Source organism: Pelobates fuscus, chromosome 5 (genome assembly GCF_036172605.1).
Source record: "Pelobates fuscus isolate aPelFus1 chromosome 5, aPelFus1.pri, whole genome shotgun sequence".
In the NCBI taxonomy this organism is placed as follows: Eukaryota; Metazoa; Chordata; class Amphibia; order Anura; family Pelobatidae; genus Pelobates; species Pelobates fuscus.
In genome coordinates this window covers 282,025,593-282,050,356 of record NC_086321.1, presented here as the reverse complement: position 1 = coordinate 282,050,356, position 24,764 = coordinate 282,025,593, and the positions used below count along the sequence as shown (strand labels likewise).

Below are 24,764 nucleotides of genomic sequence, written 5' to 3'. Positions count from 1 at the left end.
TTATATCCCTTGGTGGGGATTATACCACCACAAGCACTCACCACCAGAGCAGGTTTAGTGCTCTGGAAATTGTAAGTAGGGTATTTACCCCCTGTTTTATATTCCAATATTTTTACATATTACACTATTGGATTTTCTCTGTGTTTCTATTTTATACACGTCTGTGGAGCCTTGGATACCAGTTACCACCACCATATCCTTAGACGGGGATCATACCGTCCAGGCGCTAATCAGCAGAGCTCTTAGCAGCTCTGTAAAGTGTGAGTTGGTCCTTCTACTGGTTTTTTATATTATAGCACTACTGTATCACTTTAAATTGGCATATTGCACTATTATTTCTATTTTTATCCTTTAAGGTTTACATTTACTACCTCAATACTGGGACTACTTGTATGTATGTACAATTTTGTTTATACTGTTTTTTATCGTGTGGCGCGGTTTACCACTTTGGTTTTTGCACTTTGAGGACATAGTTGACTGGCTAACACAGCTTCCGCTCGGAACCTTGACGCACCATCCTCCTCCAGCTTAGCTTCGGGCACCTCTCAAGATACCACTCACCCGCCTGCCGCCACCACCAACACTAACCACTGTTACGCCACCACTGACTCTCCCTTTCGCCCTACAGGACGAGAGAAGAGATTACGAGTCATGGAAGACACTCAGACCAGCCAAGATTTTCAGGCTATGATAAACGCCGCTGTGGCGGCCTCGGTGGAAAAAGCCCTACTAAGGGCACTACCCCAAAGCCAGGGCGGCACTAGCCCCCCAGAACCAATGGAAGCCTCGGGATCCGAGCTCTCCAAGACGAAGAGACAAAGGAAGGGTTCCCCCCGTCCTCAAAAGCCAAAGGCAAATTACCCGCTAAGCGGAGTAAGAGCACGGAAAGGCGGCCACCGGCACCCCGAGCACTACACTCCTCAGACGAAGAGGATTCGTATGTACCACACGCTCTAGACGTGGTGGACGAATGGCACGGGGGCGGAGGAGTAAGAGTGACAGGACCTACCCCCCACCTCCTCGAGATTTGTCAAAGACGTTTCTAGACGAAGACGACCGAGAAGAAGATAATTCTTACGACAAGAAAGCCGGGAAAACCGGAGACGGAAAGTTCACGGACGACCAGGGTAACCCCTTATTCGATCCGCGTACCATTCGGCACCCACGCTCTTCCGAATGGACACTACCAGACCACTTGACGGAGTTCATACATTATTGGCTATGTAAACCTCTAGAGAAGGACGTACGGGCACGCCTCAGGGCAGAATGCCCTAGACCACTAATACCGGACAAAGTAGCCCTTACACCCGAATTTGATAATACAGTAGTGGTCTTCATGTCTCGTTCCGGACGTGACCCACGTAAGGGTGTGGAGAAGGGCATGAAGGCGGCACAGGACAAGGTGCTGGACCTACTCTGCCCCATCGCAAAGATTTTATATTTTGCAGACCTGGCACTCAGTCAAGGATCTCAGCTCGACCCGAATATAATACGGGAATGGGCCCAACGATCAGTGTGCCTTCTAGGCAACACCAATGCTGCTCTGTGCAACAGAAAGATGCCGTTCGGCACTGACCCGAATCGATAGTAAGCTCCTGGACCTAGGTGCCAAAGAATTTGGACCGAAAGCTCAAGGGCTCTTGTTTGGCGATGCTTTTATCTCGGAGTTGAAAAAGCATGTGAATCTCTTCACCACCTTGAACAAGGCCCAGACCTCGCTCAAGCAGGTCTTCAATACACCGGGAAGAGGTGTTTTTGGAAGGGCTGGTCGGCAGAGGAACCGAGCCACCAGCCGTTTCTGGGCGTCAGGTTCCAGACCTTTTTCACAAGCCCCAAGCTTCTTCCCTTCCATGACGCAAAGACCATCCTCGTACCGAGGGGCAGGAAGATCGAGAGGCTTCAGGGGCGAGGCCGCGGCCGTTTCTCTAATGGTGAGTACACCTACATACCAAAACGTTTCCAATTTTGTAGCAGGCAGCCTGTCCTTTTTCTTACAGAACTGGAAGCTTATTACCAAAGACGCCTGGGTTCTCCAGACGGTGAAAGGTTTCGTCATAGAGTTCTCAACAACACCCATTCAGACCACTCCTTCCCCCCCTATACACATGTCAGCGGAACAAAGACGCCTGGTAGACGAAGAGATCCAATCACTCTTCAAGAAAGGCGCGATCCAGTACGCGACGGGAGGGGAGGGCTTCATAAGCAACATCTTCCTGGTCAAGAAGAAAACTGGCGAGTACAGACCAGTTATCAACCTCCGGCAATTAAATTCCTACGTGACATACAGACACTTCAAAATGGAAGGAATCCACCTCCTCCAAGATCTTCTCATCAAAAACGACTGGTTCACACGCCTGGATCTCAAAGACGCGTACCTGTCGGTTCCCATGGACGTACACAGCCGTCGGTTCCTACGCTTCCTGTGGCACGGAAATCTCTGCCAGTTCACGTGCCTGCCATTCGGCCTCAGCTCGGCGCCGTGGTGCTTCACGAAGCTGCTGAAACCGGTAATGGCTCACATCCAGTCCTCGGGCGTTCGGTGTCTGATATACCTGGACGATTTACTAATCTTCTGCGAATCTGCTGCCAGACTGAGATTGCAGACGAAATTTGTCGTTCGCTTGCTGGAATCTTTAGGTTTCATGGTGAACAGACAGAAATCGTCTCTCTCCCCCTCCCAATCAGTCCAATTCCTCGGGTTCGATATCGACTCGAAGGAATGCATGCTTCAGTTACCCAAGACGAAGGTATCCTCGATACGGAAGGAAATCAGACGGATACTGAAAATGGACACAATAACACTCAGGATGCTCGCCCAGATCGTGGGACTTCTCTCCTCCTCTATTCAAGCAATATTCCCGGGCCCCTTGCACTACAGAGCCATGCAACGGTTGAAAGCGGAATACCTACGCACCGGACATTCATACGACAGCTGGATCCCACTGTCGACGGAGGTGAGAACGGAACTCCGATGGTTGTTACTGCACATTCAAGCATAGAATGGCAAGGCGATTTTTGGCCCTTCCCCAGACTTCATCGTGGAGTCGGACGCCAGCTTATGGGGATGGGGCGCACACTGCACAGACGCCTCCACGGGAGGCCCGTGGCAAGGGGACGAGACCGAACTCCACATAAACTGCCTGGAACTGATAGCGGGGTCCTTCGCCATCCGCAGTCTGGCCAAGGACAAATCGAACTGCTGCATCCTGCTCCGCATGGACAACGTGTCGGCAGTACAGTACATCAACCGCCTAGGCGGGGCCAGGTCAGAAGCCACGAAAGAAGCCACGAAAGACATTTACAAGTTCTACCTTTCGCGGAACATCACGCTACAAGCGGAATATCTACCGGGAGTCTCCAACCTGACAGCGGACTGGTTCTCGCTCCACTGGCGAGACACCAGCGATTGGACACTCAGCAGGGAGACATTCCAAGAACCTCAACAGTGGAAGCACCCACTCGCAATAGACCTGTTCGCATCCAGGACCAACCACCAGTTACCGAGGTACTACAGCTGGCTCCCAGACCCGGAAAGCGAAGCCACGGACGCATTTCTACAGAATTGGCCCACTCAAGGAGCGTATGCATTCTCACCATTCTCCATGATTCCACGGGTGCTACGATACACACGCACCCACAAGATATTACTACTGCTCATCGCACCCCTCTGGCAGAGCCAACCATGGTTCCCAGGTCGCCTGGAGATGTCGTGCGAGAACCCACTTCTGCTCCCCAACACTCCGCTAACTCTGACGGGACCTCAGGGAGAGCCTCACCCCCTCATCCTGGAAGGACTATTGGAATTAGTGGCCTGGACGGTTTCAGGGGCTCCTGGACAGTCCACGGCCTATCGCAACCAGCTAAGGATCTCCTCTGGGACTCATGGGCTCCCGGCACCAGGAAATGCTATATTTCCGCTTGGGCAGCCTTGAACGATTGGTGCGTGGAAAGGGATTCAGATCCCTTTACAGCACTTGTCCCGCTGATCCTTAACTACCTATCACATCTGTTCACGCTGGGACGATCGTATAGATCCCTCAATGTGATCAGATCCGCCATTTTGGCAGCACACATCCCGGTACAAGGCAGACCTGTAGGCCAAGACCCACTGGTTTGCCGGTTGCTGCGGGGCGTCAAATTATCGAGACCCCGAGCACCCAAGTACTCACGCCTCTGGCAGGTGGAGGTGGTGTTAAAATCCCTTAGGGAATGGCCGGACAACCTCTATCTATCACTGAAGCAACTCTCAGCGAAGCTAGCCCTCCTATTATGCCTCGTTTCTTTCAGACGAGTGGCAGATGTCAGGGCGTTCGATGTGGACGGTTTCTCCCTCACACCAGAAGGGGTTACCTTCAACATATTGAGACGCACCAAATCTGACTCAACATCAGTGTCATACCCATACTTTGGAACGGACCCCAAATTATACGTAGTCAGAACTCTAATGAGGTATACTGAGATCACGAACCCTCTGCGAACTTGTCCAACGGGCCAACTCCTGATCTCCTACGTGAAACCGCACAGGCCAGTGTCCACTACAACGCTGGCCAGATGGATTCGCTGGATACTATCTTTAGCAGGCGTCGAACCTTGCTTCGGAGCGCACTCCGTCAGAGGGGCGGCAGCGTCCCAAGCCTTAACGGCCGGCGCCTCCCTGGCCGACATTATGCGCTGCGCGGATTGGTCGCGAGAGAGTACCTTTAGGACTTTCTACTTTCGACAATCTGCTCATGCTTCCTTCACTCTAGTCAATTCGAAGCTTTAAAAATGCAAATATGAAGCCTCCTGTCATGTGGTAAAATTGAAGATTATATTAGCTTTAGTGTACTAATAATCTTAATTTTAGTAATGACAGGAGGCGAATATTTCTCACCCTATAGGATTCCCGCCCAGGTTTCCTGACGTTATCCAGGTTATATTCAGAGCTCAGGTAAGCATGCAGGTTTGTATTATATATTTACTATTAGATACAGGATTGGGTCATGTATAGAGTGTATAACTGACCAGGTTTTTTCCTTGCTATGTTATGTTTATTTGTATTAATCGTTGCTACCTTCGAAGACATATGTTTATCTACAGGTTAAAATCCTAACATTCATTGGTATTTCAGGTTCTAGTTGTTTATGAGTCCTTTCACCTTTTTCTTTTTCTTTCAGCGTGAACGTATTCCCTACGGGATGAAGTCTCGTCGTCCTTACTGCTGCATCATGGAAATATCTTTTGCTCTACTATGTTGTCATTTTGTTAATATGACTTGTTTCAATTTTGACTGTTACTTACATTTTCCGCCTCAAAGAAAGAGGAAGTGATGTCATAGACAGGCCCTTTTATGGGCAGCATATCTTTTTATGATTGGTTGTTACTGTTTCTATGCTGCTGGAGTTTTGAGTAAAGAAAGATATGCAAATATTCACCTCCTGTCATTACTAAAATTAAGATTATTAGTACACTAAAGCTAATATAATCTTCAATTAATGACCAATGTTCAAATGCATAGGTTCTATTTGCAGTTCTTAATTTGAAGGCTTATGGTAGAGCATTCTGCAAAATATTTTTTTTCCATGCAAAAGCTATAAAGATTTCAGAATGCAAAAAATAGGGCATATTAATGAGGCCAACATCTATCAAATGCATTGAAGTTGTATTGATAACCACTGTATTCCCCTAACTATTATTCAACACTGAATTGCCATGTAAGGGCCCATGACACACAAATCCCTAATTTCATAGTTGTTATACGCAATATTTTGCTCTAAACATGTGTTTCGGAGGCAGTTAGGTCTATTTTCTTTCTATTCCAATTCCAGGAACAAACAACTAATCAATTTAGCTTTTGTTTTTGTATGACAACAATTGATCACTCTTTGCCTAAACAATAAAACTAGTGACCATGACTTTATCCATAAGAGCATGTTTTGGGAAGTTTTCTTTCTGGAATAAGGAGTTTGGTGGTTTGCATGGGTTGGTCAGTTTTGGATTTCAAACCAAATCTTTTCTTTTTCATGAAATGGTGTCCATTAAATCAGTAGCATGCTATCACCGATGCAGTCCCTGTGAATCATATAAATCTCTACCACTTTTCTGGGTAAATGCTGGAGCTTTGTTAAAACCCTGACTTCCCTATATCATCTTATATGCAATGAGGTATATAGTTGTGACAAACTCCCCTCTCTAAGTGAGTTTGCCACAAGCTCCTGGAGGAGCCTGCTTGCCAGCCTCCTGCCCACAGACTATGGGCCCTGCAGGGAAACCTGTAAAAGACTACCGAACTTGAAAAATCAAGCATATTAGCACTGATTTCCCTGGAACTGTTTTGGGCATGGGGCCATGCTTGAGGTCGGTCAAAACTATGACTTCCAGAGGATTCCTGAACCGATCTGGGTGATTTTTGGATATGTATTTCTCCAAGATCGGGGCTATCGGGGGATGTGACTTTTTGGGGTTTCATAAAATTGTATGTTTTTTCTGTGCTTGGAGATATTTAGGTTAGATTAGTACAGTTCCTGATTCAATTATCTCCCAAACACAGAGGAGGGATTCGATTGCTTGTGTATGGGAGTGTCTCACTGTATGACTGTTTTTTATTGGTTTGTTCACTTTGTGTCCCTGTGCCCAACAAGATCCACCTGGGTGTCTCCCTTGTTGGGAAACTTGCATAAAAGGCCAGTGTGCCTCCATTAAAATGGTATTCCAGCTTACACTCCAAAACTGTATCGTCCTGTTATTGGAGGGAAAGAAGATTTACTCCTGTGTCTGCTTTTCCAGCTTGCAGGGGATTCAACGGGGAAGGTCCTTGTAAGGACATTGTGCAGCACTGCCCCAGAAGAACCTCCAGTGGCCATATGAGGAATGACCAGTGGAGGTGAAGGTAGTGTTTACATGAAAATGCCTGCAGAGAATGATTATACTCACCAGAACAATTACATTAACCTGTAGTTGTTCTGATGATTATATTGTCCCTTTAATGTTTGGTAACCTAATACCATCCTTAGTATAGCTCTTCATGATAATGCACACACTTATCGAACAGTTTTTCTTTTCAAAATTGAGAACTTGTGTGAAATCGTCATTTAACATCCCTTCTTCTCTTCTAGGATTATGAACCTACAATATTTTATCCAAAAAAGTCGACAGACGCCCTTTTCAAGGACTTTACCATTCAATGTGAAAAGATGGACATTCCTTTTCTATCCTATCTTCCAACAGAGGTAAGATCTTGACTAAGCAAGTTGGTCAACAATATAAAATAGCCCTTTTTTAAAATCACAATAATGAACATTTTCTTAAATAGCAGATTTAATAATTGACCCCTTTAAGGTCTATATGGGTACAGTAGATAAAAAAAAAAACAAAAAAAAAAAACCTGACATTAAACATGTGCTCTTTCTTTTTGCTATCAGTAAATGTATTGATGTGTAAAGGTACATGGCTATAGCTTAAAATGTTAACATCTTGACTACTGACCTAAAACTGCACAAAACCTACAAAATACTCAAAATGGCATAAGCAGGGGGCAGGGAGGGGCGTGACTGCAGATCAAGGCAGATGTTTGCTGCTGGAGCACCTTGGCATAATCTTGGTTTTATACCTTTTATACGAGCATAATACACAAATCTAGCCTGCAAACATGTTACAAACGTGGTGAATGCTACAGCCCATCATGTGTACCACTCTGAGCTACTTTAAATCCTTGAGCCTGGTGGGCCTGCTGCTGCGGCCTACTGTTGAGTTCTGGTCAGAGGAAAATGGCCAATCCTCTGTACTGAACTGAGTCCGATTGCCTCAAAACCCTGTTTTCCCTGCCTCTGGACTGGTGAGGGATATCCCGGTCCCCACTGCTGACTTGCCTGAAACTCAACAGAGTACCTGTTTGCATGAAAGCCATACACAACTTGAGGCCTGCTCCCTAAAATGGCCAACACTTAGGAGCCTACACATCCTCCTGTCCACGAGACGAGCTCCCAATATCATGAGCGGCTGACAAGAACCTTTGCTTGTGGGAGAGGTTCTGTGCCAACCTGAGCCACCACATGACAGAGCACTCACCCTTGGGGATTGCAGTCACTACTTCTGGACCCCCACGTCCGAGATGTGCCTTGAACAGTGTTATTCCACGGATGAGTCAGTTGAAGTGGAGGGCGAATGTCGGAGGGCGAATGTCGGAGGACTAGATCCCGACTGCGCAACCACCTTCCTGGTCCACGACCTGCTTGGGGACTTACCCCGCACATAGCCCAGATCGGGAGGGAATGCTGGGGGAAGATCGGAAGGGAATGCCTGGCCCACTGGATTTGGCTGGGGCGGTAAGGCTTAAAAAATGGATCGGAGCAGAGCCTGGGGCTGGCGGGAGACAGATTGGGAACTCTTGTACTACTATTGCCCCATACACCGCTTAGACGGCATAGGCTGAGCTTATACTTGGAGCAGATGTCCAACATGCTGCTTTTGTAGGCCTGCTACCTTCATAGGCATTAAGGAATCACACTCATGCAAATGTGTGGCAGTGGTTTTCTTTTCACTTGGTGATCAAGTGGTATTTCTTTTGTTTTAAGACGTGCAGCATCTCATGATGTGTCTTGCACTATATACTAATCTATAATCTATAAATCCTCATTAACATGCCTCTACTAAGCTTGTTGTATACTATTTATTTTTTAAAACTCCGTGCAATACCCTAGACCAGGGCTTCCCAAACTTATACAGGCCGAGACCCACTTCTTAAAATAATAATTTTTCGAGACCCACTCGCTTTTAATGCATATTTTCAAAATTAATAAACTTAGCACACTATGGCAGCTTTAGAGGCAAAAGATTGGCACACCATGGCAATCTGCTTTAGAGGCATAAATTGACACCATGGCAATCCATTTTAGAGGCATAAAATTGGCACATCATGGCAATCTGTTTTAGAGGCATAAAACTGGCACACCATGAAAATCAGCTTTAGAGGCATACAACTGCACACCACGGCAATCAACTTTAGATGAATAACATTGGCACACCATGGCAATCAGCTTTAGAGGCATAAAATTGGCACACCCTGGCAGCTTTAGACACATAACATTTGCACACCATGGCAATCAGTTTTAGAGGCATACATTTGCCACAACATGGCAATCCGCTTTAGAGGCATACATTTGGCACACCATGGCAATCCGCTTTAGAGGCATACATTTGGCACACCATGGCAATCAGTTTTAGATGCCTAAACTTGGCACTTTATGGCAACCAGTTTTAGGTGCATAAAAGTGGCATATCATGGAAGATTTAGAGGCATCATTTTGGTATATCATGGCAGTTTTAGAGGCATAATTCTGGGATCCCATGGTAGGTTTAGATGAATAATTTTGGCATGTCATGGTAGTTTAGAGGCATAAACTTGGCACATCGTGGCAATCTGTTTTATAGGCATACAACTAGTTACTCAGAGACTCAGAAGTGCTGTGTCCCTCTCTTTCTCATGTTGAGTATCCCAGTGGTAGATCCTCATTTGTTGGAGTACTCCAACAATGCTATGCCAGCTGGGGATCTACCATTTGCCCACCATTGCATGGTTGTATTTGTGAGCAGTGTTTGAGCATTTGAATGTAAGTATGTTTTTGTATGAAGTATGTGCGTAAATGTAGGTGTGCATATGTGTGTAGTGTTTGTAGGTGTGCATGTAGGTTTAGTGCATTTGTGTGTAGTGTAGTGTATACACACACACATACATGCAGAGACACACATGCAAATACAGACACACAAATATTGAGACTGACACAGCAATACACATGCAGACATGTGACACACAATTACATGTTACACACACTGACACAGATACAGACACTCAGATACACACTGATACACAATACACACGCAGACATACACAGACACACAAATACACACACACTGACACAAAAGGACACACAGATACACAGAGACAGGAGCTGAGGGTGATAGTGAGGGAAGTGAAGGTGGCAGTGTGGAGGGGAAGAGAGGGTGACAGTGGGGGATGAGGTGAGGATGACCGTGTGGGGGATGTGAGGGTGACGATGTGGGAGGGATGTGAGGGTGACGGTGTGGGGGAGGTGAGGGTGACAGTGTGGGGGAGGGAGAGAGTAACGGTTGGGGGGATGGTGACAGTGTGGGGGAGGTGAGCGTGACATTGTGGGAGGAGGTGAGGATGACATTGTGGGGGGAGGTGAGGGTGACAGTGGAGAAGAAGAGAGGGTGACAGTGGAAGAGGAGGTGAGGGTAACAGTGGAGGAGAAGAGAGGGTGACAGTGGAGGAGAAGAGAGGGTGACAGTGGAGGAGAAGAGAGGGTGACAGTGGAGGAGAAGAGAGGGTGACAGTGGAGGAGAAGAGAGGGTGACAGTGGAGGAGAAGAGAGGGTGACAGTGGAAGAGGAGGTGAGGGTAACAGTGGGGAAGAGGTAAGGATGACGGTGTGGGGGAGGTGAGGATGAAAGTGTGGGGGAGGTTGACATTGTGGGGGGGAGGTGAGGATGACATTGTGAGGGGGAGGTGAGGATGACAGTGGGGGGGAGATGAGGGTGACAGTGGAGGAGAAGAGAGGGTGACAGTGGGGGGGAGGTGAGGGTGACAGTGGAGGAGAAGAGAGGGTGACAGTGGAGGAGAAGAGAGGGTGACAGTGGAGGAGAAGAGAGGGTGACAGTGGAGGAGAAGAGAGGGTGACAGTGGAGGAGAAGAGAGGGTGACAGTGGAGGAGAAGAGAGGGTGACAGTGGAGGAGAAGAGAGGGTGACAGTGGAGGAGAAGAGAGGGTGACAGTGGAGGAGAAGAGAGGGTGACAGTGGAAGAGGAGGTGAGGATAACAGTGGGGAAGAGGTAAGGATGACGGTGTGGGGGAGGTGAGGGTGAAAGTGTGGGGGAGGTTGACATTGTGGGGGGGAGGTGAGGTTGACATTGTGGGGGGGAGGTGAGGATGACATTGTGGGGGGGAGGTGAGGGTGACAGTGGGGGGGAGGTGAGGGTGACAGTGGGGGGGAGGTGAGGGTGACAGTGGGGGGGAGGTGAGGGTGACAGTGGGGGGAAGGTGAGGGTGACAGTGGAGGAGAAGAGAGGGTGACAGTGGGGGGGAGGTGAGGGTGACAGTGGAGGAGAAGAGAGGGTGACAGTGGAGGAGAAGAGAGGGTGACAGTGGAGGAGAAGAGAGGGTGACAGTGGAGGAGAAGAGAGGGTGACAGTGGAAGAGGAGGTGAGGATAACAGTGGGGAAGAGGTAAGGATGACGGTGTGGGGGAGGTGAGGGTGAAAGTGTGGGGGAGGTTGACAGTTGGGGGAGGTGAGAGTTACAGTGGGGGGAAGCGAGGGTAACAGTGTGGGGGAGGTGAGCGTGGGAGGGAGGTTAGGGTGACAGTGTGGGAGGAAGGTGATGGTGACAGTGGGGGGAGGTGAGGGTGACAGCATGTGGGAGGTTAATGTGAATGCCATTAAAATACTTTTATGAGTAGTCCCTGGTGGTCCAGTGGTCTCTTCTCCTTCCTTCCTCCCTGGTGGTCCGGTGATGCATGCTGTCCGGTCTGCAGCTCCGCCTCCGCCTCCGCTGGCTGCAGACCATACAGACATAGTCTTGTGAGCTCAGGCATGTGAAGTCTCAGAGAGTTACCGCGGTAATGCTCTGTGATTGCCCGAGCTTACTGACAATCACTGCATGGTCTGCAGCTCTGCCGCCGGTCAAGGCGGAGCTGCAGACCAAAGGGTGCGCAGGGCTTTATCCCTGTCACAGAGGAGACCAGCGGCAAGTCACTGGGACCCGTCTTGGTGTCGGGTCCCCTGTCATGGACCGAGGGCCTGACGGTCTCCCGAGTCCCCGGCGTTGGTCAACGCGACCCACCAAAAAACAACAGGCAAATCGTGCCCTAGACACCTCATGTTGCAGCTTGTATAACTTACTGTTTAGTCTTTCATTTAAATATATCTACTAAGCTTGTTATGTTTTATTTCACAAAAATCAGTGCAGTATAATCTCCTGTTGCATCTTGTACTATTTATCCATGTGCAGTACCTCATTGAAATGTCTCTACAATGCATGTTCATTTTCACTATGCACTGGAAAAAAAACCAAAAAGAATAAAAAAAAAAACCATGGCATCGGCAAAAAGATAACATGCCAACGTGGACAGTTGATTATCAAAACTTCTGTCAAGGAGTAGCCCTGAAGCACTCTAGCTGTTGATAAACAAGTCCTATTTTAGGTATAGTTAAGGTGCAGTCTGGTAGAGGATTATGGGAGTTAAGCAGCTGTATATTGACAGGCCACTCAACCTATCTTTAGTAAATACCTACTAATGCAGAAGATGTTGGGGATGACGTATTGTCATTGTTGTGGTGCGTTTAGGATTTACCCCCCTGTGTATCCGTGAGTAGAGTTAATCAACTGATGACATGTTACATGTCTGCCTTGTGCAGGTCAGAAATGCACCCTATATATTAGTGTTCTAGTATTCCTATTAACTGTGATGTTCTCCAAGGGATTTAAATTGGTGCAATCACTGTGAATTCTATTCAGGTGCAATATAAAATAACTAATGAGGGGCAGAGCATGACTCCCAAGATGGCTGAATGTGTTGCTGAGTAGCTCCGGCATCTGGGAATAAAAATCAAGCTAAAATTGCACAACTCCCCTCAAAAGTGCGCCGGTAGTAGTGGTGTATCTTCAGGAATTCACTGAAGCCCACATTGTGTCGCTCTGCAGACAGCTTACCTCCGGTACCTTAAGTACAACACTGGACGGCGAGGAGAAGCGGTTGATCTCCTGACTCTGAAGGCACATCTAACAGTAACTCCTCTGCAGCCCTGTTGCCCACCCCTCCTTGGACCAGAGGGGATATCCCAGTCCCCACTTGGGCTTACAGCTTCTGAGGCAGTAATTTACCTGACAGGCTCCCGAAAACCCGCATGGCGAGTCCAAGATTGTCGCCGTGTCAGAACTTCAACTCAGCCAAGTAGGCCTTATGGCTCAAGATTGTAGAGTATCGTTCAACGCCAGATTTCAAGTCTCTCCCAGAAATTCTGTCAGCGACTCAGCACCTGGAACAAGGTACTCACCCCTCCTAATCCTCTGATGTCTGAAGCAGCAAGCCACAACTCACTTTCTTCTTCTGGGCCGGGGGCCTGTCTGGAGAAAGAGCAGGGCACCGTCCATATACCCACGGGGGCGACTGAGTTCTGGGGTCCCTAAGGGCACACGATATTGCCATCTGGCGATGGCAGATCTATAAACATGGGGCACTAGCCCCCTTACAGGCCCGGAGCAACAGCAACAGGGAACAATGTCAAAGCAGTCTTGTTATGCAGTGCAACACTTGGCAGAAGCAGCACAGTCCAGTGACGGAGGGGATAAACAACAGTCCTGGCAAGAAACTCAGATCCCGAATCTGGCTTATTTGCGGCATAGGGTGACGTGAATTGGAAGCGACTGGGCACACAGAGGGACACATGTTTGATGTCAACATCCAGTGTCCTGCTTACCATATTTATTTTGCGTTATTAGCCTCATACTATTCTCTCTTTCTATTATTTTCTTTAACCCAGTGGCATCAAATGTTAATCAGAATGTCAGTGTGTGCAGCCAGCGGTATATATGTTCCCTATTTCCTTGTTTAATGACATGTTTCATCTCTTGCTTTTCTTTAATAACAAAAAGTGCAGTATTTAGACATTTCATGTTGGTAATCTAACTGTGCATTGTGGATAGTACTCTTTTGAAATGTCACCGTATTACTGTTTGTCAAGCTTAGCACTATCAAAATAAAGAATGTTAAAAAAAAAATAAAAAAATAATGATGCCTTTTCTCCAGGTGCAGCTAATTAACGATGCATATAATTTAGTGGTGGATGCTGTGCTCGGAGTAGAAGCAGAATCACAAGAGATGAAAGAACCATGTGCAAGTATTTTGGGGACATTAAAACAGATAAGAATTCCCATCATCAGCCTAGATGTTCCATCAGGTGAGCATAGAAATGAAAACTGTGTTACTGGTGATGTCTAAAGTATGTCCTCCTATGTTGCTATAGCAGTTTCAACTCTCCTAGCATGTACTTTAACATCCAGCATTACACGGACACCTACTTGGTAAACATCTCACTCCATAATCATGGGAATTGATCTGGAGTTGCTCTTCCTATGTTACTACAGCAGTTTTAGCTCTTCTGGAAAAGCCTTTCACTAAAATTTGAACTTCTCCTGGGGGATTCGCTTTTGTTGAGCCACAATAGAATTCGGTGACTTGGCTTAGCTTGCAGTTTTTATTTTAGCTCATCTCAGTTGTGCTTGCTTGTGATGAGGTCAGGGCTCTATGAAGGCCAGTATTTTTCCACAGCAATCTGGTCAGACCATTTTGTATGGACTTTTTTTTTTTTTTTTTACACATAAATATGGTCATGTAAGCACAAAGTTGGAAGCACAGAATCATGTTGCATGTATTAGTATAACATACCTTCCAACAATAAGAGGGATGAAATTGGGAAGGGGCATACCAGTGACGCTGCTTGTATTGCCCAAAATGGACAGCCCTGTCTGGAAGGGGGGACAAGTCTTCCTGGAGTGAAAGTACACCATGCTGACCAGCAACCTATTTAACTAATGCCACTCTCAGTTCAGACCATTTTAAAAGAGTGCTACTGAAGCACTCTTTGTACGGTTCTAGTGCACTGACACCATTCAGCACAGCTGTCTACAGGTGTGTTTGCATTTGCAATTGCTAGGGACAGTTTAATGGTGGTCCCTGATGCAAGACACGAAGGAACTAACCCAGGACAGCAAGACAGGACCCCCAAATTTGTATGATGTCTGCTGCAAGTTCAACACTGTTGAGGGAATCAAAGGACCGAGTTTAAAACAATGATTTACCGGAAGCCAAAATGGAGGCGACTAGTTGTTGATTTCTACAATTTCTTTTCCTCCTCCATCAAACAATGGTCATTATCAAGAAAGACCGGTAGTGTTCTTCCAGAATCCCCCACAATCCTGGCAATCATCAGTCTGTGTCCCAATACTTACAGCCTTGTAGTGTATAAAACGAAGGTTGGCTGAACAATAATTAACCCGTAGACCATTAAAAAAGTGTGTTTAGAGGGAAACATTTGTAAAACAGTGATGTCATCATCTCCGATGTTATCTTTGTGTCCTACACTGGAATCCTTGTGTGCATGTAAGTGATGTTGTGTAAGTAATTCTACTTATTATTATTATTATTATTATTATATTTGGGAAACAAACAATACATGCTTAATCACAAACTATACAAGGCAGAAAGGGAATATTGAAATATCATATCAATAATGACATTGTGTCTGGCCAACCTATTGGATGAACTGTAGAGAATCTGTGACATCAAATCGCAGTGTTTTGTGTGTATAGCATCCTCATTATATTGCAGTAACAATTATGTAGACCCCTACCCTATGCTTGCCACACTGGTTATTAAGAAATTATACATGAGAACAAATAAACCATACATATAATACAGCCTAGAGGAAATATAAAATAATCACTAGCATATAGACATAAGTTTAGCAATATTACTGGTGTTTTTGTGGTGTGAAAAAAAATTATTTAGAAGTCCATATGATCATTTGATTTGCCAGGCAGTTATGAATATATTCCCGGTTACCATCATTTTACAGAGATCAAAAGTAAAAGCAGATGCTTTTGGCCAACATTCTGCTTCTACTTTTCCTACCCCTGCTGTTCTTGAACTACTCTGAATATTGTCACTTACTTCTGTATAATAGCCTGCGGTTACGAGGCCACACTTTACAAAGAAAAAAATAAAACAATTTGGTATATTTCTGCATAGTAAAAAGCAAAATCATTGACTGTCCACGACATCGCCATTTTTGTAATATGACCCCTTTAAGATCCAAATTTGCTGTCACAAATGTCTTTTTTGTAAAATACATTTAAATGAACAGCGCACACACAAACAAATCTGCAGCTATACATCCCAGCAAACAAACATGGGGATTCAGTTTCACCATATGGCCATATTGTGTTAATCCCACCACTATGTTACAGTAGCCCAATATCGGTGAGTCCTACACTAATTTTAACATGGGAGCTTTACATGCAACTTGCAATACTTACTTGCAGTATAAACTGCTTCAAGAGACTCCTCAATTTAAGCTTTCCTGAGGTCCCCTCCAAATGGGCACCAATAGTGGATGGGTGGGTTGCTCAGCCTAAAAGGAATCTGGTCTGGATTCCAAATCTAAAGAAAAAAATGGGAATTGGGGTACTGTGACGTAGATTTTAAGCACCCTTGTTAAATGTTAATTTAAGTACCCTTGTTTGTGTGTGCGCTGTTCCTTTAACTGTATTTTGTATATGTTTTGGTCTTTACAGCAGCACAACTGCTTGGAAACACATGTTCTGGGATTGTTCCCAATTCCCATATTTTCTGTACAAATGTCTTTTGTGGCACATTTCATATTGCTTCGAGCTGTTTTTGCCCACCTCTTGACTTGAGAGCGGATACATGGGTTAAATGTTAAGCTGGGTGGAGTTTTTTTTTTTTTTTTTTTTTTCTCAGCCTGTATTCATTTATAACCACAAATGCAGAAGAGCTTGCCAGTGTGATTTTATTATGTGTTTGGTTAACCGTGCTGAGATTTATACTTTACATACAGATGAGAACATTATTGTGCTGATCTAGAATGAACTATCGGCATCCATGGTGATTACATATATAGGTTGCATCATAAAGAATGCAAGTCAACACTTTAATCAGCTGTGTTGTTTTTCAGCCATACACAGTACCTGGTTTATTCACTAAACCAAGAATTATGGAAACCGCAAATTGAATCCAACAGCAGAGTTGGAAAATTCTTAAAGGGAAACTGTAGTGCCAGGAAAACAAAGTTGTTTTCCTGGCACTATTGCTCCCTATAGAGCCCACCCCCAACGTTGAACCCCTCCCTCCATGGTGCAGAAGGGAATAAAAACACTGTCAGTTACCTGAATCCAGCGCCAAGTCTTTCGGGTTCAGGCTACACCTACGCTTTTCTCCCACCGACAGCAGCCGGTGGGGGAGACCTAAAGCGTGCTCACATTAGTATTTCCCCCATAGTAAAGCATGATATAATGCTTTCCTGTTGGGTTTTGGGTGACTCTGGATGTCCTCATGCATAGCGTGAGGATGTCCTGCGTTAGTTAGGTGACCAAAAGTCGCCTAACGACCCGGAAGTTTGAGTTAACCTTTGAAGGTAATTATTATAAACTGCAATAATTACCTTTGTAGGGTTAAGGGGCATGGGAATACGCACCAAGACCACTTCAATGAGCTCAAGTGGTCTGGGTGCCTATAGTGCCCCTCTCAACTCTACCCTTTTTTTTCTGAAAATGTAAAATCCCATTGTCAGTATTTCCCAATTCCTGATTTGGTGAATGAAACCTACTTTTTACTGCAATACGTGTACTTTGACAAAATGTTTTCTGGGCCAGCCATTTACACATGACATTTTTCCTTGGTTTGTAACTGGCAGAAATAATACTTTGCATATTAACACTATGTGCAAAAGGATGTTCTACAAGTCTCCCTTTGTCTGCAGTAAATCGGCCCAAATATCTCACATACAAATACAGCTCAAAAAAAATGTAACAGAGGATCCTATGCCGTGTATGTACGTAGTGGGGAATCGCGATGCAGCCTAGAACAAAATCTAACCCCATTCAACCCCCCAGTAACGACAGACCACTTAGTATGGATGAAACAGGCCACAGCATTTATTATCACAAACTAAATTACTGCATAACACATCCTAACTTTATTTATTAAATCTCTTCTTTTCTGTAACCAAAACGTTAGACATAAATAAGCATAAATTAACATATATACATATATAACTCCACACATAGTGTTATACAGTGACCCAACCATTCTTGCCAATAAACATAGAGTGGTTCCTAATCACCACTCTCTCTCACCTCCCCCTCGTCATAAAAATCATATATTTCCAATGCCTGCCATCAGCCGAACTTATCCACGCTCGATGGGCACGAGACCTCAGGCAACCTAAAGTTTAACCTTTGAAGCAGGGGAGTTTTGAGACCTTAAAAAAACTTGTTCATCTCATTCCATATACTTAAACGTAACCTCAAACTCAATTGGCAAGGACATATCCCCGGCTAGCTGCGACGAAATATACTATAGGGTGGGCGGGAGGGAAGCTGTTTGCTGGCCCGAATCCCAAGTTGCACTGAGGTAAGACCTCCCCCACACTAACTTACACAGAACATAATCCCACCCACAGACTCTTTCCCTACCAATCCCATGCATCTATCCCCACACTCCTACATGTGCCCTTGTCCGCTTAGCTGCGCTATCTCCCCAGGGCCTCACTTCCTTCACCTGGAGAGTTTCTGCTCCAAAAGTAACAGCCCAGTAAGATGAAGAATAGAGCAATCCTGAAAGGAATTCAGTCCTCACGGCAAATATCATCATACTTTATCCTTGGCTACCAGCCTAAAAACTGCACAGAGAGATTTGTTCTAGTATTCAGTATATTTACTGAAGAAGTGTTACAGTTTATCTTTATTATGCCTATTTTTTCATCATTATTTAGAGCTACTTGGTTTTGCTCTATTTTCCCAAGATCTGTGTGGTGTTGTGCTCCAATGTGTCACACAGGGTGCATTGCACCTGGGTGCCTCACCTGTGAAGGTGGGTTTACCCCCCCTTTCTCACTCACCAGCCCCCATTTAGTAACATTCACTAGTCATGCAACCTGTCACATTCATTTAGCCACATATTTTCCCATATCCCCTTACAGTAACACACAGCCACCCACAGTCACATTCACCACATATACACTGCTCAAAAAAATAAAGGGAACACAAAAATAACACATCCTATATCTGAATGAATAAAATATTCTTCTGAAATACTTTGTTCTTTACATAGTTGAATGTGCTGACAACAAAATCACACAAAAATAAACAAATGATAATCAAAATTTTCAACCCATGGAGGTCTGGATTTGGAGTCACATTTAAAATTAAAGTGGAAAAACACACTACAGGCTGATCTAACTTTGATGTAATGTCCTTAAAACAAGTCAAAATGAGGCTCAGTAGTGTGTGTGGCCTCCACGTGCCTGTATGACCTCCCTACAATGCCCCATGATGAGGTGGCGGATGGTCTCCTGAGGGATTCCCAGACCTGGACTAAAGCATCTGCCAACTCCTGGACAGTCTGTGGTGCAACGTGACGTTGGTGGATGGAGCGAGACATGATGTCCCAGATGTGCTTAGTTGGATTCAGGTCTGGGGAATGGGTGGGCCAGTCCATCAATGCCTTCGTCTTGCAGGAACTGCTGACACACTCCAGCCACATGAGGTCTAGCATTGTCTTGCATTAGGAGGAACCCAGGGCCAACCGCACCAGCATATGGTCTCACAAGGGGTCTGAGGATCTCCTCTCGGTACCTAATGGCAGTCAGGCTACCTCTGGCAAGCACATGGAGGGCTGTGCGCCCCCCCAAAGAAATGCCACCCCACACCATTACTGACCCTCTGCCAAACCGGTCATGCTGGAGGATGTTGCAGGCAGCAGAACGTTCTCCACGGCGTTTCCAGACTCTGTTACGTCATGTGCTCAGTGTGAACCTGCTTTCATCTGTGAAGAGCACAGGGTGCCAGAGGTGAATTTGCCAAACGTCCTGCATGGTGTTGGGCTGTAAGCACAACCCCCACCTGTGGACGTCGGGCCCTCATACCACCATCATGAAGTCTGTTTCTGACCGTTTGAGCAGACATATGCACATTTGTGGCCTGCTGGAGGTCATTTTGCAGGGCTCTGGTAGTGCTCCTCCTGTTCCTCCTTGCACAAAGGCGGAGGTAGCGGTCCTGCTGCTGGGTTGTTGCCCTCCTACGGCCTCCTCCACGTCTCCTGATGTACTGGCCTGTCTCCTGGTAGCGCCTCCATGCTCTGGACACTACACTGACAGACACAGCAAACCTTCTTGCCACAGCTCGCATTGATGTGCCATCCTGGATGAGCTGCACTACCACTTGTGTGGATTGTAGACTCCGTCTCATGCTACCACTAGAGTGAAAGCACCACCAGCATTCAAAAGTGACCAAAACATCAGCCAGAAAGCATGGGAACTGTGAAGTGGTGTCACGACTACTAGTGTGGTCCAGCACGCAGAAACTATGTAAACATATACATAGGCAAGAAAAGGAAAATAAAAGGACAGAGCGTAAAATGGACCTTAGAATAGCCAGACTAATACGCTAGAGACAGAGAATGGTCAAAGGGAAAGCCGAGGTCAAGGAAGCCAGAAAATACACAATACCGTTTACACAAGTCAAGTCAGGGAAACCAGAATTCAGAATAACCAGGATACCAGGAAATCAGATTCACAAAGGTAAAGCACTCTCAGGAAACCAGGAACAGGAAAAACACGACAGGGCAAGGTACTGGGGTGAGTCAGGGATTTAAATATCCCTCTCTATGCTGTGATTGGTCAGAGGGCGACCTCTGACCCCAAAACGTGCGTGCGCTTTGACGTGGTGATGTCATGCGCACGTCAGTATAAATTTCGGGGGCGGAGCTAGAACTAGACGCGACCACGCGGTCAGCACCACTTTGGATTTGGGCGCGACGCCCGGAAGATGTGGGGAAGCGGTTGTCGGCTCGCCGACGAGCAGGTAAGCTCGTGCTGTCAGCGAGGCTGTGCCGGTCGGGCACGGCCGTGCCACGCGGCGGGCCGGCAACCGCGACAGTACCCCCCACTCGAAGACCGCTCACCGGGCGGGAAGGACCCGGCTTAAGAGGGAAGCAGTTGTGAAACGACCAGACAAGACTGCGCCATGAACCCGGTCAGCAGGAACCCAACAACGTTCCTCAGGGCCATACCCCTTCCAGTCAACAAGATAGGACAAGATACCTCTGGATATTTTGGAGTCCATTACAGAACGAACCTTGTATTCCTCCTGGTCACCCACTACCAAGGGCGGAGGAGGAGTAGATACTCTAGTGTATCGATTGCAAGTAAGAGGCTTGAGCAAAGATACATGAAACGAATTGGCAATCCTTAAATGGGCAGGAAGTGCCAAGGAATAGGTCACTGGATTGATACGTCAGATGACTCGAAAAGGACCTATGTACCGAGGGGCAAATTTCATGGAAGGAACCTTAAGCTTGATATGGCGTGTGGATAGCCACACCTTGTCACCCGGTTGATAACCAGGATTGGCACCCCGTCTCTTGTCAGCTTGGACTTTCGCACGTATCAAAGCCTTTTGCAGAGCTGAATGAACGGAATCCCAAGTATCATGAATAGATTCCAAACGGGTGTTTAAAGCAGGAATATCCATGTCTGAGAATTCAGAAGGGAAAACTGTGGGGTGATAACCCTGATTTACAAAAAATGGACCATGATTAGAAGATTCATGAGTTGCGTTGTTCCTGGCGAACTCAGCCATGGGTAAGAGCTCATACCAGTTAGACTGATTAGCATTGATAAAACAACGTAAATAGGATTCTAAAGACTGATTGGCTCTCTCTGCTGCTCCATTTGTTTGAGGGTGATATGCTGACGAAAAGGAGAGTTCGATATCCAATTATTTACAAAAGGAACGCCAAAACCTAGAAATAAATTGGGTACCTCTGTCAGACACTATGTTTTTTGGGCACTCCGTGCAACCGAAAGAGCTCTCTCAAGATTATCTGAACGAGATCTTGAGCATATGGTAATTTTTTAAGAGGTATAAAATGTGCCATCTTTGAGAATCTATCGATGACCATAAGGATTGTATTAAACCCGTTTGAACTGGGTAGGTCCACAATAAAATCCATGGCTAAATGGGTCCATGGAGCATTAGGTATGGGCAGTGGTTGTAACAGTCCAGGAGGTGATCTAGAAGGAACTTTAGAAACTGCACATATTTGACATGCCCCCACATAATCTTTTGATATCGTTCCTAAGAGTAGGCCACCAAAACCTCCTGGAGATAGCAGAGAGGGTTTTATGGACTCCAGGATGACCTGCTGTGAGATTATCATGGAATAAATCAAGTACCTTTTTTCTTAATGGAGGTGACACATACAGTTTATCCGGAGGTTTTCCCACGGGTGCCTGAGTTTGATCTGGTATTATGGCACAGAAGAGTGGAGAAGACACTTCAGAGACTGTAGTGGCAATGAGGCATTCTGGAGGTATGATAGGATATACCTCCTGTTCAGGAGCTTCATCTGTCTCAAACTGTCTAGACAGTGCATCTGCCTTAGTGTTCTTGGTCCCAGGCCTATAAGTAATTATGAAATTGAATCGGGAGAGGAACAATGACCATCTAGCCTGACGAGAGGACAATCTCTTAGCGTCCCCAATATAAGCCAAATTCTTATGATCGGTAAAGATCAAAAGTGGCTCTTTGGAACCTTCCAAGAGATGCCACCATTCCTTAATTGCAAGTACAATGGCAAAAAGTTCCCTATTCCCTATGTCATAATTTCTCTCTGCAGGTGTGAGTTTGCGAGAGAAAAATCCACAGGGATGTAAAAGAGCATCAGGACTTTCTCTCTGAGACAGAATGGCTCCTACTCCTGTTTCTGACGCATCTACTTCTAGAATAAATGGCTTGGTTGGATCAGGATGGGTCAGGACAGGTGCTGAGGAAAATAAAGATTTTAACTGTTCAATGCCTCTCTTGCTTCTTTGGGCCATGATTTGCAATTTCCTCTTTTTTTGGTTAGGTTGGTAATAGGAGAAATTACAGAAGAAAAACCTTTAATAAATTTGCGGTAGTAATTCGCAAAACCTATGAAGCATTGCGTAGCTTTAAGGCCCTTGGGCAACGGCCATTGTAAGACTGCTTCCAGCTTGCGTGGGTCCATCTTGAAACGGACGGAGATATAACATATCCAAGAAATTGTATCTCCGTTTGGTCAAACTGGCATTTCTCCAGCTTACAGTAGAGACCGTTCTTTAACAGGGTTTTGAGTACTATTCTCACATGTTCGTGATGTGTCTCTAGGTCTGGGGAATAGATGAGAATGTCGTCTAGGTAAACTAAAACGAACATGTGGAGGTACTCTCTTAGGACATCGTTAATAAAATCCTGGAATACCGCTGGAGCGTTGCATAATCCAAACGGCATAACCAGGTATTCGTAATGTCCCATTCTAGTATTAAATGCGGTCATCCACTCGTGACCGTCCTTAATCCTGACTAGGTTGTACGCACTTCTGAGATCGAGCTTAGTGAAGACTCGAGCTCCTTTCAACCTGTCGAATAACTCCGATATAAAGGGGAATAGGATAGGCATTTTTTATCGTAATCCTATTGAAACCCCTATAGTCTATACAGGGGCGTAGGTCTCCTTTTTTAGAAACGAAGAAGAACCCAGCCCCGGCGGGTGAGGAGGATCTACGGATATGACCCTTTCTGAGAGCATACTTTATATACTCCTCTAAACAAAGGTTTTCTTGGGGTGGATAGAGCATACACTCCTCCCTTAGGAGGCATAGTACCTGGTAATACATTTATGTCACAGTCATAGGGTCTATGTGGTGGTAACTCCTCCGACTGGGCCTTGTTGAACACCTCCTCTAAGTCCAAATACTGCGGTGGAATTTGTGTGGTCAGGGGAGGTGCAATGGGAACATTGATGGTACCAATTGGTTGTAGCATCTGCTTTAAGCAAACACCTCTGCATCTCTCACCCCAACTCACAATCTCTCCTTCAACCCAATCTAAACGTGGATTGTGTTTCTGGAGCCAAGGGAAACCGAGTATTATCGGACATGTAGGTGAAGATATGATTTGAAAAACCATCTCTTCAGAGTGTAGAATACCCACTGAGACAGTGATTGGCAGAGTTTTGTGTGTGATGAGAGGCTGGGTAAGAGGCCTTCCATTAATAGCCTCTACTGCTATGGGTCTCTCTTTCTGTCTTAAGGGCAGGAGAAATTCTTTGTCTAGGAAATTCTCCGCTGCCCCAGAGTCAATCATAGCCTCACACTGTACAGCGGTTTTCTTAAAAGACAAGGTAACTCTGACAAGGAAATGGTTCTTAGTCAATTTAGGGGACATATACATCACACCTAAGGTCGGTCCCCGTACATGCCTTAGGTGCGCATGTTTTCCGGCCGAACTGGACATGAAAATCTTTGATGTCCCTTCTTGCCGCAATACATACACAACCCTTCATTATGTCTGTGTTGTCTCTCTGCCTCAGTGAGTTTAGCAATACCCAATTGCATGGGTTCAGGTTCTGGAGGTGGAGCTTGGCTAATCACCACTGGGTTAGAGAAACGAGGGGCTATGGACAAGTTAGGATGTCTATTACATTGTTTGTTTTTCTCTCTCTCTCTGAGACTGTTATCGATATCGATATCATATAAGCAATAAAGTCATTGAGGTTAACCGGAAGGTCTCTGGCTGAGGTCTCATCCTGTATATTCTCAGCTAAACCTTCTGAGAAAGCAGCTACCAAACCACTATTGGTCCAGTCAACCTCGGACGCCAATGTTCTGAACTCTATGGCGTAATCAGCTACAGAGCGACTGCCTTGTTTTATTCTCATTAGGGCTTTGGCAGCATTCTTTTCTCTCCCTTTAGGCTCAAAAGTAGCCTTAAATACTGTTAGGAAGACACTGTAATCACGGGCTACGGTGTTTCCACTCTCCCATAAGGGGTTAGCCCAGGTTAAAGCCTTTCCTGTTAATTGTTTCATCAGCCAATTTTCGATCTATCTGTAGGGAATGAACCAGGGAAAGCTTTGAAGTGGTACTTAATTTGGTTTAAAAAAACCTCT

General features: G+C 45.8%; 1 protein-coding gene across 1 annotated transcript in view; it reads left to right on the top strand.

The window, feature by feature from the left end:
* The window catches only part of YJEFN3 (YjeF N-terminal domain containing 3), a 138,117-nt gene that overhangs the window by 99,641 nt on the left and 13,712 nt on the right, over positions 1 to 24,764 (top strand). Inside the window, exons 4-5 of the mRNA XM_063455365.1 lie at positions 7,095 to 7,208; positions 13,801 to 13,951. Coding sequence (XP_063311435.1) covers positions 7,095 to 7,208; positions 13,801 to 13,951 — 265 coding nt within the window. The remainder of the gene's footprint in view (positions 1 to 7,094; positions 7,209 to 13,800; positions 13,952 to 24,764) is intronic.